The sequence below is a fragment of the Ambystoma mexicanum genome, chromosome 2q (assembly GCF_040938575.1).
Source record: "Ambystoma mexicanum isolate Mex_15411 chromosome 2q, UKY_AmexF1_1, whole genome shotgun sequence".
Classification (NCBI taxonomy): Eukaryota; Metazoa; Chordata; class Amphibia; order Caudata; family Ambystomatidae; genus Ambystoma; species Ambystoma mexicanum.
In genome coordinates, this window is record NC_090924.1 from 496468044 (window position 1) to 496481353 (window position 13310).

The following is a 13310-nucleotide window of genomic DNA, read 5'->3' on the forward strand; positions in this document are numbered from 1 at the left end:
AGTCCTCTAGACATCCTCCCTCCTGCCTCCACGACAGAAGCCCAGGCACTGCAAGACTGCAACCGAAGCCAGCTGTATCCTCTTCTTCCAACCTAAGGTACTGTCTTGACTAAAGGGGTACTTACCTTTTTTGGTCTGTAGCTGGTCTCACTGGAGACTCGCAGTAGCTGCTTTTTCTGCAGAATTGCTTGCAGCTTTGCTTTCACAAGCCTAACAGCGTGCGGCCTAACAGTGATTATTTTCTACAAACTCGCTATATAACATTGTACAAGACTTTTGTGCCATTTACCAGAAGTGCCTAAGCCCCTGTAGACATTCAATTGACATTGCCTGTCCTGGCTCCCTGCAGACTGACCTATTGCCTTTGTGCTCATCTGTCCCTCATAGGTGGTACATAAGTTACTTGTATTGCTGGTAAAGGGTTAACCTATACTTCATTGGGGGATTGTAAAGTGCTCACCTGTTCAGATAACTTGCTAACCTTTGTTTCCTCCCCTAACCTTTTCCATAACCTCAGCATTGCATTCAAGTCTAAAGAAAGTGATATATCAAACTCCTAGCAATTGAAGTCAACTCAGGGTGTAGGCAGTGTGCATGTGTGTGTGTGACATCCCAAAAGGACATCTACTTACCTTAAATCTGAGGAAGTGTATGTTATTGTTGCATATTGCCGTTTCTAAAGGCTCATTTTAAAACAGATTTAAATTAATACAATTTTAAGACACCCCGAGTACAAGTGTTATTTGAATACTTGTGATTGCAAATCTCTCTGTTACATCTCTACAGCTCACATTTACGCCTCTTGAGATGAGTCTGGCTGCTCAGTCACTCTACCAACAGACCTATACCAATAGTTGGGTTTTCTATTGCCATGAGGGCAAGGCTGGTGTAGTCTCCCAAAGGGTTACTAGATACAATCTTGCCTAACAACGATCAGCTGCCGCTTCCAGAGGGAAGGGGACTGGGATCATCTTGCAAAGCCCAGTCGATGGACTAAAGGATTCATGCTTGTACTACGTGTATTAACTGTATTCTTGCATTGTACCATGTGTCATATGTACTATGCTTTTGAACTGTAACATGCAACAGTCTTCTTACTCACCAGCGCCCAGATACCCCTGGGTTAGGTGTGTTATACAAGTAAATAAACAAATTGGCTGGCCCCAAGCCGGATCCAAGATGCAGGCTATGCCACATATCTCTGCCATTTTGAAGCCTTGCGCCACGCCCTGGGCAGAGGCCCTCAGCCAAGAGGCTTCAGACACAGGAGGATACAGCTTGGGTTATGCACCCAAAGCAGAGGTGTAGACCTCCTGGTAGGCGCAGAGCCATCAGCCGGACAGCCTGCAGTCATAACGCCCTGACTCGCGACCTTGGAGCGAGCTCTGGGAGGCTGGACGCCCTCAGCATGTGTGTCAGTAGCCGGTAGCCATGATCAATCATGCAGAGGACAGACTCTTGGAGGTGGCACTATGTGATCCCTTACTCCCTGGGGTAGAAGGCAACTAACTTGGTGGTCCTTCTGAGGACATCCTGGTAGAGCCCCCGAGCTCCTTGGCTTGGGAGCCAGTAGACCGGATGGCCTCAGGTCTGTCCCAGAGCACCCGGAAGAGCCTCCAGCACCCTCTGCTTGGGAGCTGGTAGCCTTAGAGGCCTTGGGCCGGCCAGAACCTAAATTCAAGGAACCTCAATCGCGAGTCGACACACTGTGGAGCCGTGCTGAACTTGATGGCCTACCTTGTCTTGACGAGAGGTCCTGGAGGCGAAGTGCTTTAGGAGGGGGTGGAAGTGTTGAAGGAACACATTACTTACCTGTAACTGTTCTCCAGCACTGGCATGGATACACATGCTCATGAATATTCCCCGTTAGGCTGGGAATCCTCGGTAAAGAAAAAAAATCAGTCACTTCTGAACTCTCTTTCTCCGAACAACCAATCACTGGTCTCTGGGTCATACTACTCCCAGCCAACGACTGCCCTCTACCTAAGCCCCTCATCTGGCAGCCATTTTCAGATTTGGTAGCACAAAGTGGCAGTAGGACCAAGAGAAGAGCCGCAGAGGGGTAGGCGGGAGGGTTCGCATGTGAATCCATGCCAGACGCATACTGTAGAACAACAGTTCCAGGTAATTAACTTGTTCCTTCTCCAGCATGGGGTCTGGCATGGATTCAAATGCTCATGAATAAAGAATACATAGCAGTACACACGAACAGCGGGAGGTGGCAAGGCTCAATATTAAGCATTTCAACATCTCAAGATTAAGCATCTCTTACCTCCTCACCAGGCTCACCTTCAAGCGAACAGGTTGCGCAGCACTGATTGGCCAACTCTGGACTCCTCCCTGGAATTCCGGTCGACGCAGTAGAATTTCTTGAAGGTGTGCATCAACCTCCACATAGCAGCCCAGCAGATGTCCATCAGGGGAACACCAGACAGGAACACCGTAGTTGCAGCGATCGCTCTGGTCAAATGGGCTCTTGGACAGCCAGGCAACGGCCGGTTTGTCAACCGATGCCAATGGGTGAGGCAGCCGGAGAGCCACCTGGAAATGGAAGCCTTGGAGAGAGCCTTCCCTTGGTTCACAGGGCCAAAGTTCAAAAACAGCTGTGATGTCTTCTGAAAACACTTTGTGCGGTCCACGTATAACTTCAGCGCTCTAGCCACATCCAGCAAGTGCAAAGTCCTCTCAGCCGGCAACGGGAAGAAAACGGGTAACACCAAAGGATTGTTGAAATGGAAGTCCGACGGCACCTCCAGCATGAAGGAGGGGTGCGTCCACAGCACCAACCTCGTCTTGTGGAATGTCAACTAAGGTGGTTTACAAGAGAGGGCCTGAATTTCTCCCACTCGTTGTGCGGAGGTGATGGCAACAAGAAACACGGTTTTCCATGATAAAAACTTCAGCGTTGCCAAATGCATGGGCTAGAACAGGGACGCATGAGCCTAGTCAGCACCACATTGAGCTCCCATGCCGGGGCCGGGGCCGGAGCCTTCACCGGTGGGAACAAACGGAAAAGTCCCTTTATGAATTCCTTGACCAGGCGGTGTGACCATAACGACGACTGCCCTGGAGTTCTGGTGTAGCGGGAGATAGCTGCCAGATGAACCTTGATGGCAGCATGGGCCAACCCTGCCTTGGCCAGCAACAGTAAATACAGCAGCACCTATAGGGCCGTAATCCATAGAGGGTAGAGTTTCTGTGCACAGCACCAGACGGTGAACCTCTTCCACTTATGTCCGTAGCATTTCAGTGTAGACGAAGCCCTGGCCTTGGCAAGCACTTCCTTGCAGTCTGCGGGGAGATCGTATCCACCAAACTCTAGCGCCGCAGGAGCCAGGCCTACAAGTTCAGCGACCTTGGGTCGTGGCGCAGAATCACACCTCCTTCCCTAGCGAGAAGATCTGCATCAGCCGGAAGCTTGACTGGAGGGGACGCCAACATGTCCAGAAGGTTCAGGTACCAGGTCTGCCGCGGCCACACCAGTGCAACGAGGTTCATCCTGGACCATGACCGGCTGAGTTGATGAGTAGCAGAAGCAACAGCAATGGGGGAAAGGCATAGAGGAACAGGTTGTCCCAGGGGATGCATCCCCCCATGCTACCCTGCTGGCGAACCTCTGGCACTTGGAGCTAGTCGCCGTTGCAAACCGATTGATCTGGGGATTGCCCCATCGTCTGAGTAGAAGTTACACTTGGTCCCGCCAAAGCTCCCACTCGGGCACGAGCGCAGTTCCCTGCCGAGAGTCACGCATAGTGCTCTTCACTCCTGCCAGATGAAATGGAACGAGGAACATCTCCTGGGCTGGCGACGGGAGGTCCCCTGTCGGTGGTTCCGTGTCATCCCTCGGAAGCAGGGACGAAGGATGGCAAGGAGGTGGGATTGCCAGGGGGCAACCCCCTCACAACTCCCCCCCCCCCACCCCCCCCGACGGCCCAGGTGCCGCAGGATCTCCCACCGGTGACAGGGGCATCCTTGTCCGGATCTCTGAACACAAGGTGTGCAGTGCAGTGCCTGTAGGATGTCTGCCGACACGTCTGCTGGCGGTGGAGTTTGCTGTGGTGGCAACGGGAGCGATGGCAGTAGCGCGATGTCCTCTGGCTCCTCACCGCCCTCCTTGTCTGTATCCTCGCCGCTCTCCACATCCGCTTCGCCACGGTCCTTCCCATAGGACCTGGCTTTGATGAATTTCCTGTCCAGTAAGGTCTTCAGACCAGAGAGCTCCTCGGAGGAGATGTCCAAGTCCTGCAGACTACCCCGCCCACCCCCTTCTGCTCGACCAGCGGGGACGGTCTAGGGAGAGGATCGACATCGTCTTCACCAGTGTCTTCTCAATGGGTAGAAAGGACGATTCCCTCCATGCAGGGAAATTCTCGTCTTAAGGGATGCCTTCTGTGAGTCTTTGCCTGCTGAACCTGGGCCTTCACGTCCTTGGGAAGGCCAGAGGCCTTTACGGTGGGGGTGAAGGGGGGGGGTGGGTTGGGGGGGGGGGGGGGGGCAGCGACCACTCTCCCTTGGCTTGCTCAGTCGGAGTAGGCTGGGACTTCTCCAGGAGTTTACCCGGATGTTCCAACTTTCTCTTCTTCGCTGACCCGGAGCGTTGGCTCGTGGTCGAGGGTGCCAGGGATGCCGTTCCCGACCTGGCCGCCGAGGAGCCCGTCCCAACGGTGCTCTCAGTGCCTGCGGGCTTGCAGTGCTTTGCCTTATGTTGGGCCCCCGTCGCCCAAGCGCCCTCAAAGGTCTTAGAAGCCCGCTCAGATTTCCTCTTGCTGGGTGAGGCTTGCTGACCAGGGATCTTCCTCTGGAGCCACTCAGAGCCGCTTGCGACAGTCCTTCATGGTGCGAGACACCATATCCTTGCAGAACGCACAGGTCTCCATGTGCATTAGGTTAGAATGCAGGCAGTTAAGGCACAGGGAGTGCCCATCGTCCAGGAAAATGTTCCTTAGTCCACATCCAGGGTAGATCCTGAACAGAGGCGTTGAGTCTCCTTTATGTTCAGCCATGTCCACGCGGAGTAAGCCTCAAATCTTCCAGAATCCTCCAAGAAGGGAGCTCTACGATAAATCATGCTTGAGGGGCGTAGAAAGTTCAGAAAAACATGTCCCCGTTCGGATGATGAATCGATGGAGCTCGAGGCTCGTTTGACAGAAAAAATAGAGAAAACTAAGAAACAACGCATAACGCAGTAAAAAGCCAGAGAGCTAATCACGAGGACTACCAATGCTCTAACGCGCGGTACAAATCTGAAGATGGCTGCCAGAGGAGGGGCTTAGGTAGAGGGCAGTCATTGGCTGGGAGCAGTATGACCCCCCCAGAGGCCAGTGATTGGTTGTTAGGAGAAAAACAGTTTAGAAGTGAAACTGATTTTTTCTTTACAGAGGATTCCCAGCCTGACGACGGGGAGTATTCATGAGCATGTGAATCCATGCCAGACCCCATGCTGGAGAAAATCTCCCTCCACTGCGAGAACCGATTTTTCAATGCCCAGTGAGAAAGCGCTGCATACCAAACATGCGCCCCAGCAGTGTTCGGGCTCAAGACAGAGTGCATGGGGGTCAGAGACTGGGAACAAGCAGACATACGAGGCATATCTCGTGAATCCTCCTGCGGCAGACATGCGCTGGGGAGACGAGGCATCGAAGGGAAGTTAAGTAAGATTAAAAAACAAAAACGATGACCAAGCATAAAGCCAAAAAAGTCTCTGCGCTGGCTGCCAAGTCCAACACCGTCCATGTGGAAAAAGACGGTGGTGAGGCGCCCGTGGCCACACCTATGCATGCTATACCAAATTTAAAAGGGGAAACTCAATTCGACACTGCCAAAGAATCCGGTACCATCCCCATGTTGGGGGACGCCCACAAGGATTGAGGAAAGGGGACGGAAAGTATGAGCATCTCATGGCACAGCCATTTCAGGGCACTGGCCACGTTTATTAGCCGTACGCAGTAAACACTAAATTATAAGTTACTCACCGTAGTGACTAACGTACTCTTAGTCCATAGTCCCCTTGCCTCCATACTGCATGGGCGTCCCTCGCGAGGGACAGGAGATGGAACCTTTTTCACCAGAAAAATCATCTTCCCCTCTAAATCTAGAAGCAAGCGGAGGCACGGTCCTGGGAGTATGCGCTGCCTTGGCTCCGCCTTCCGCCGCGACACCTCAGTCCCCAAAGACGCATAGACAATAGATTTACCATTGCCGAATGACACCAGATTATTCGGGAGGGGAGGGGGGTAGAGGATGGGACATATGGAGGAAAGGGGACTCGGGACTAAGAGTACGTTAGTCACTACGGTGAGTAACTTATAATTACTCTTACGTCCCATGCCCTTTCCTCCATACTGCATGGGCGATTACAACTCAAGGTAGCCCCAGGGTGGAGAGGAGCCCCTTCTTAAGCAAACAAGTTCCGGAAGGGGTCTATGCTGGCCCTCGTAGGCTTCCTTGTTGGCAGAGACCATCTGGCTGGAAATGGAGACCTTTGAGGCCCGATAGCCTGGATCCTCCAAAAGTGATGAATTAGGGCATCTGACTTTCGGAAGCCCTTGGTCCTGTCAAGGTAAAATTTCAGGGCACGCATGACATCTAGGCAGTGCAGAACCCTGAGGCTGGTCCTTCGGGTCAGCAAAGAATGTGGGAAGGACAATCTCCTCGTTTAGCTGCAAGGCTGATGGTACTTTAGGTAGAAATGCCGGATGGGTCCGCAGGACCACCTTATCCTTGTGAAGGGTAGTGTACGGCTCTGAGGCGACTTAGGCCTGGATCTCACTGACCCTGCACGCCAAAGTAAGGCCAACTAGCAGGGCTGTCTTGATGGTGACTAGCCTGTCGTCTGCGGACGCCATAGGCTCAAACGGCTTGTGCGCGAGGGCGCCCAAGAATAGATTCAAATCCCACACGAGGTGTGGCTTCCTGATGGGCGGGTAGAGTCTAGCGAGCTGAGGCTTGGAGTACAGTGATGCCGCAGCGATCCCCGAGGAGTGGCTGAGGATGGGAGGAGAGCAAGAGCGTGTCCTCCTCAATCTGCCTGTACTTGGCGTCCAGGCGGCGGTTGACCGGCTGAACGAGTGGGGGTTTGAGCCAACATCAGTTTGCAATGGAATTCCCGTTCTGGCAGAAGGGCGCCTCATGAGGACTTCAGCGAGGATGCCCTCTGCCACCTGTTCTACCTGGGGCTGGGGGAGGCCCAGGTATTCCGCCAGGCCCGAGATAGGTTAGTTGAAGGCATGGCTGATGATGGCGTGCCAGGATCATCCTCCTCATCGATCGCCTGAGGGTCTGGGGGAATCTTGTAGAGGAGGATGAGTATCCGGAGCCGAATGCAGGGGCACGGGGACCGCCGCGGGAGGCGGAGGAAGAGGCTGGTATGGAACCGCCTGCAGAGTAGGCGGAGGAGCCTGAGGCGGCGGATGCACCGGGGCCAAAGGCATCGGTGGAGGAGTCTGTGGTGCCGCCAGCATAGTGGGAAGGACTACCCCCCCCCCAAATACGTCCTTGATGATAGCCCCCATATCTAGAGACTTCATGAGGCAGAGGAACCTCTCAAAGATCCGGTCCTCACTGGTCGAAGAGGAGGAGGAGGGGACTGAAGCAGTAGCTAGAGGCAACTGAGGCCGCTGCAGACCCTGTACATATAGACGCGAAGGAAAACAACATTGCACATAAGAAGGGTAGGCCGTAGGCCAAGTACCTGGTTGATGCCAGTCCCACCTCGATACTCGTCCTTCGCCGAAGGCCTGCAGAGGCATTGAACGAGTGTCCTTTTCTGGCACGTCGGCCATTTTGTTGAGCTGCCTACCACGTGGCTGCGACGTGTTGCTTGGCTCGTTGGTGCGAGCCTCTGCCAAGTCTCTTATGTGAGCGGCGTGCGACTTTCCCTCCCCCTCGGATGTGCTGCCAGTAACAGGGCGTAGCCCCCTCGGCCATGATGCTGGTATGAGGGCGGAGCCCCTCGCGTGCAAGCCCGGTAATCGAGCCTAGCGGCCCCTCAACCTTGTCACCGGGAGGATCTGAGGACCCCCTCAGCCCGATCGCTGCAGCAGCCTTGGTGCTCGAGTTGGTATCCCTCCTGCGTAGGAGAGTCCCTGGGAAGGAGTCTCCATTGCGAGGAGCGGATGAAAATATAGGCCCTACCTCAGGCCTGGATCGATGCTTCACGAAACTGGAGATCCTCATAAGGAAACCGTTGGAAGAGCTCCCTCCACCTAGCTAGTCTGTTCTTCAGCACTTTAGAGGACAGTGAGCCGCACGCCAAACAGGCTTGCCAACCATGGTCTGTGCCAAGGCAATGTAGGCAGAGGGTATGGGGGTCTGAAGTGGGGGGAAGGGTCCGTTGCAGGATGGGCACCTGCTGAACCCCGTCTAAGTCAACATGTGCCAGGGAGGAGCTGTGGCATCTGATGATAGAGTACCTATTGAAAAAAGAAAAAGAAAGAGGAAGAATCAGTGTGTGGAATTACATGGTGGAAGCCAAACCCATGAGCGCTGGTGAATTCGGCCCAGTCGACGCAAAAAAGGGAATGGGGTGTGGTACCGGAGGGCGGAGTTAAGGCAGCCAATGCTCCGAGGGCCGTGCCTCTGGATTTAGAGGGGAAGACGATTTTTCTGGTGAAAAGGGTTCCGTCTCCCGTCCCTCGCGAGGGACGTCCATGCAGTATGGATCAAAGGGGACGGGACGCAAGAGTATGTGCACATAAAAAAAAAATTAAAAAATTTTTTTTAAAAAAAAAAATCGAACTGCTGCCGCAGCTTGTCTTTAGGCACACATAAAAGTAAACAAAAAATCCAAATGTAAAAAAGGCAGGCATATACACAAGTATTCTTATTGCACACAGCTGTGCAATGTAAAAATACAAGCATTCAAAAAGAGAAACAAAGTTTCCCAGTACCAACAGTCCATAGGACTAATCAGTTGATCCAAACCCAATTAGAAAACGCCAAGTTGAGAAGCTGAAGCCATTGCTTCCGTTCAAACAGTAATGTCAGGATGAAAAACTTTGCAAAAAGAATGGGTTTCCATAGAAAACTATGGCAGGGAAGTTACAAATAGAAAGTCTTTAACAGCAGGCGATTCAGGGTACTCATGTCCTTCTTGGGCACAGACGACGGCTCTGAAGATGGGGTTGGTTCCAAGAGACCAAGGAAGAACAAATGTTGCAGCAAGTCAACCATAGAAGGAACAAAATTGCATGTTTGGCAATGTGGTTGCAGCGACAAAGGCAGCACAGACCTCTGGAACTTCAGTCATGGGGAGACTAAAGTCCTGGGATATATACTCTGATCAATTCAGCATGGAGATTCTTCAGAAACCTGGCAGCAAAGTGGCACCCGCTTCTGGTGATGCAAGAATGGTCAGGAGCTTCAGGGAGATGAGGCCCTCAAGCAGGAGAAGTGATCCAGTTGTCTGCACCAGATGAGGGGAAAGAAGCGCTGGGTAGGTCATTTGTCATCATGGAGAGAATCGCAGTCAGATTATTCAGAGCATCAAAGGATGTCGGTGCAGAGCTTCGGCCTTTGAGCAGCTGGACACCCAGCAGTAGGCAAGATGTGAGGGTATGGTAGTCTGCTTTATTCACCCTCTGGTGCAGTGAGTGAACACTGCATTCAAACACATCAAGCTTCCTTCAGAGGTGACCACTCCCACCAAGCACCAAGGAAGGCCTCATGTACACAAAATAAGAGAATCTACACTTGCACAAACGGACAAATACACCAGTCAGGGCAGGTTTGCCTGAGTGCAACTCCAGTGCTGGGATAAGGGCATACTGAGGTCAAATATGGCCACTTCTGCCGGCACACAGAGGGACAATGGATTGTCATGGGACCCAACCCTCCTCCCCCTTAGTTATTTAAGGCAATGAAAGTATGTCATAATTTCCATGTTGTGGAACCCATATTACAAAAGGAAACCACCCCAGGCCTAGCCACATGACTAACAAAAAGGGGGTAACCTCTCTGAGATACTATGGGGTACTGGGAGGGGAAAAATAAAGACCAAAGCCCAGAAACAAATTAGAGGACTAATAACATATTGGGAAAAATGTGGGCTTTCAACCCACCAGTGTACTATGAAGCAGAGCATTTAAAGATAAAGGTAGTTCAAGCTTCCTGTCCTATGCATTTTGCATATCATACCATGATTGCATAAACCTTAGTTGAAACATAATGGTGCACAGCAAAAGTCCAAACCAACCAGGATTCTGTACCTTTCACAAGGAGAGAAGTCGATGAGCTGCACTCCTTGGTGACTGAACCTTTGAATCTGCTTGAATTTCTCTCCTCCCCAGAGGGCAATACCCCTTTGATGGAATGTAGACAGGTAGGTTCCTCTTGGAGACCATCGTACATACGTCTCAGTCCATCGCTATAGAAAATTAAACCAGGGTTTAGATTAACCAAATTATTTCAATTTATGCCAATTAGGCAAGAATGTGACCTAATTGCTCAACATCCCACTCTGCCCCGCACAAATAAAATGGCCATCTTCAAAAACATTAAACCACTTTGTTTCCTCTGAAGCTACATGCTGAAAAAAGAATCAATTTTTAAGTAGCCTTTTATGATGCAGAGACAAGCCTTTGGTGTGGGGCCAGAGCTTTCCACCAAGTTAATTCAAACTCTCCCTGATAAACGTGACTGGAGTACCAAGGATGCAATCTGCAAAGGTCATAAATATGCTGCAATGTACACATCATATCGCTGACACCACAAGTCAAATTTTATCCAGGCAGTATGTACTGGAAATATATACTCTACTATAAAACGGTTTATGCATCATTTTAATTTACATAAGATTGAGTCACAAGTTAAGATATAAAAACAGCAGAATCGCTGAAAATGGACCCAGGAATACTTTAAAAGCCTAGCAAAATGCAATATCAACAGCAAGATGTATGTTACAGAATAGCTGACATTTGAAAGTGGGAGAAAGTGTTAAATACAATAAACAGCCTTAAAAACGTAAGGCAAGCATTTAAAAGCCAACCAACTGATTAACACATTCCACCAAAATTCACTGCTAAGTAAAGTTGTGACAAAGCTTGTATGCTGTGCCATATGACAGTTCTAGATTGAAGAGGTCGTCTTCGGAGTCTATGATAGGCATGCTCCGTACAAATCTCCTGGTAGCTAGTCATCGAGGCAAGGATAGACTGGAAAGGAATGCCTGGCAGGTGAGCTGCTACTACCGCCAGTACCTTTGTAAATACCCCTGGTGCTGAGGCAATGCCTGAGGGAAGGACCCTGAACTGATAGTGCGTGTCCTCAGTGCGTGTCCTCTATCATGAACCTTAGGTAGTCTGTGCGCTGGCCGCATTAAACTATGAAAGTAACCATTTTTCATGTCCAATGTTTCCATGTAATCCCCCTGTGTTGGCAGAAGGATTACTTCCTGCAATGTTGTCATTCTGAACTTTTGAGGCTTGACAAACTTGTTCGCTGGGCGCAAGTCACAGTGCATGACGAGATCCTTTTTGGGTACAAGGAAGTACACTGAATAAATACCCTTGTTTACCCGTAGAAAGAGGACAATCTCTATTGCGCCCTTTTCTTGAAGGATCTCAACCTCTTGTAGCAGAATTTTCAGATGTTCTGGTGAAAGGTGTCTTGATGTTGGTGGACGGTATTAAGGAGGCCGGTGGAACTCGATACAATACCCGTGGGCGACTGTCTTGAGCACCCACTGGTCTGATGTGACCCCCCCCCCCTCCCATGCAAGCAGGAAAGGTTATTCATCCCCCGACTGGGAAGGCATGGGAGGGGACCCGGACTGGTGAGCAATTTTTGAGCTGAGGCCAGCGAGCCTCTTGGGGTGAGTTCCTACCCCTTCCTCAGCAGCTGACTTTTGTTGATATTGGCTCATGGCAGTTGCTCGTGGCAGTTGATCATTGGCCGGAGGACAATGGTGCATTCCCTGTTCTGTACTGGTTATGTGGGGAAAGTGGGAAGGATTGTCCCTGAAAGTAACGGCGAGAGCTATCCCCTTGCTGTGATGGGGTCTTACCGTAATTTGGTTTAGAGATTTTAAGATCTCATGCTCCTCCTTCGCTATTTCTAAGGCATATTCGACTGCGTTTCCAAACAAGTTGATTTCCTCCACTGGCTTGTTAATAAGGGATGCCTGTGTCTCAGGCTTCAAGACAGAATTCTTGAGCCATGTGTGCCTTTTAAGAGGGTACCGTGGGCCCGGGTCAGTCACGCTTTTATGCGGCATCCAAGGTATTTTTAGTATATTCTGGTTGACCTGTCTTCCGAAAAAACAGCCAGCAGGTGTGATTGTCCATGTTTTCTTGTAGGCCTTCCTGAACTAAATTCCATTGGCTGTCACCAGAACTAGCCAGCAATGTGGTGGTGTTGGCAATTATAGTGGAATATGCTGCTAACTTAGTGATGCCCTTTTCGAAGGCGTATTACTTCTTACAGTCCTTGTCTGGTGATGCCTCTTGCGTAGACAAAGGTACTACGGCTGTCTTCCTTGTAGTAGTGAATACTAGGAAGTCAGGAGTGGCATGGCCCTGGATATACAGCGGATCTGTATGGGAGGGGCGAAAAAGCTTCTCAACTCGAGGATTGACAGCTTTTGTTAAAGATGGGGTTAACAAAGAGGGAGCGATGCGCCTTCTGATAGAATTAAGTAGTGGTATCGCCCAACTTGTGAGGGGTTTCTCTTTTAGGAAGTCTTCCACAAAGTCTGTCTTGTACTTCCTCTTGGGTGACAATGTGAAAGTGTTCTGCAGCGTTCTTTATAAGAGCATTGAAGGCCACTTGGTCATCAATTGGAGAGGCTTGTCTCTGAGGAAAGAGGGTCTAGACAAAAGTGTGTCTGGATCTTGAGTTGTGGTGGGGGAAAGTCAAGGTGCTTCCTCTACCAGCTGTTCATCACCCCATTCTGGAAACTGGTCTGGTGTCTCCTCAAAAGGATTTTCTCCCCAATTACAGGGGTCTTCATATATTTAAGGCTCAGATAGGTCAAAAGCCTCCTCCTGTGGGAGATGACTTGAGATCTTTTGGACTTTAGACAAGAGTAGGGAAGGGTAGGGCAGGAGTCCGCCCCCCCTAGGTCTTTTAAGTGTAATACATTTCTCAGAGAAATGCACAAACTTGGAAAGTTTGTCCATATATTCTTCAGATCCAACCCTGGTCCATAGAAATGAACCAGAGGGATGTGGAGTGGGGGTGGTGGGGCTCTTCTGGAGGACAGGTGTCCTTATGAGGTTGAGATTTTTCAGCCATAGTTTTAGATGGGGGCTGTGAGCCTTCGGAGTACTCGACATTTGGAAGAGTCTCGAGGTTTGTTTGCTGCCAAAACCATT

General features: G+C 50.7%; 1 protein-coding gene across 1 annotated transcript in view; it reads right to left on the bottom strand.

Annotated features, from left to right (window-relative positions):
• Positions 1-13310, bottom strand: part of EIF3B (eukaryotic translation initiation factor 3 subunit B) — a 356055-nt gene that overhangs the window by 238291 nt on the left and 104454 nt on the right. The window contains exon 6 of the mRNA XM_069647617.1: positions 10206-10363. Coding sequence (XP_069503718.1) covers positions 10206-10363 — 158 coding nt within the window. The remainder of the gene's footprint in view (positions 1-10205; positions 10364-13310) is intronic.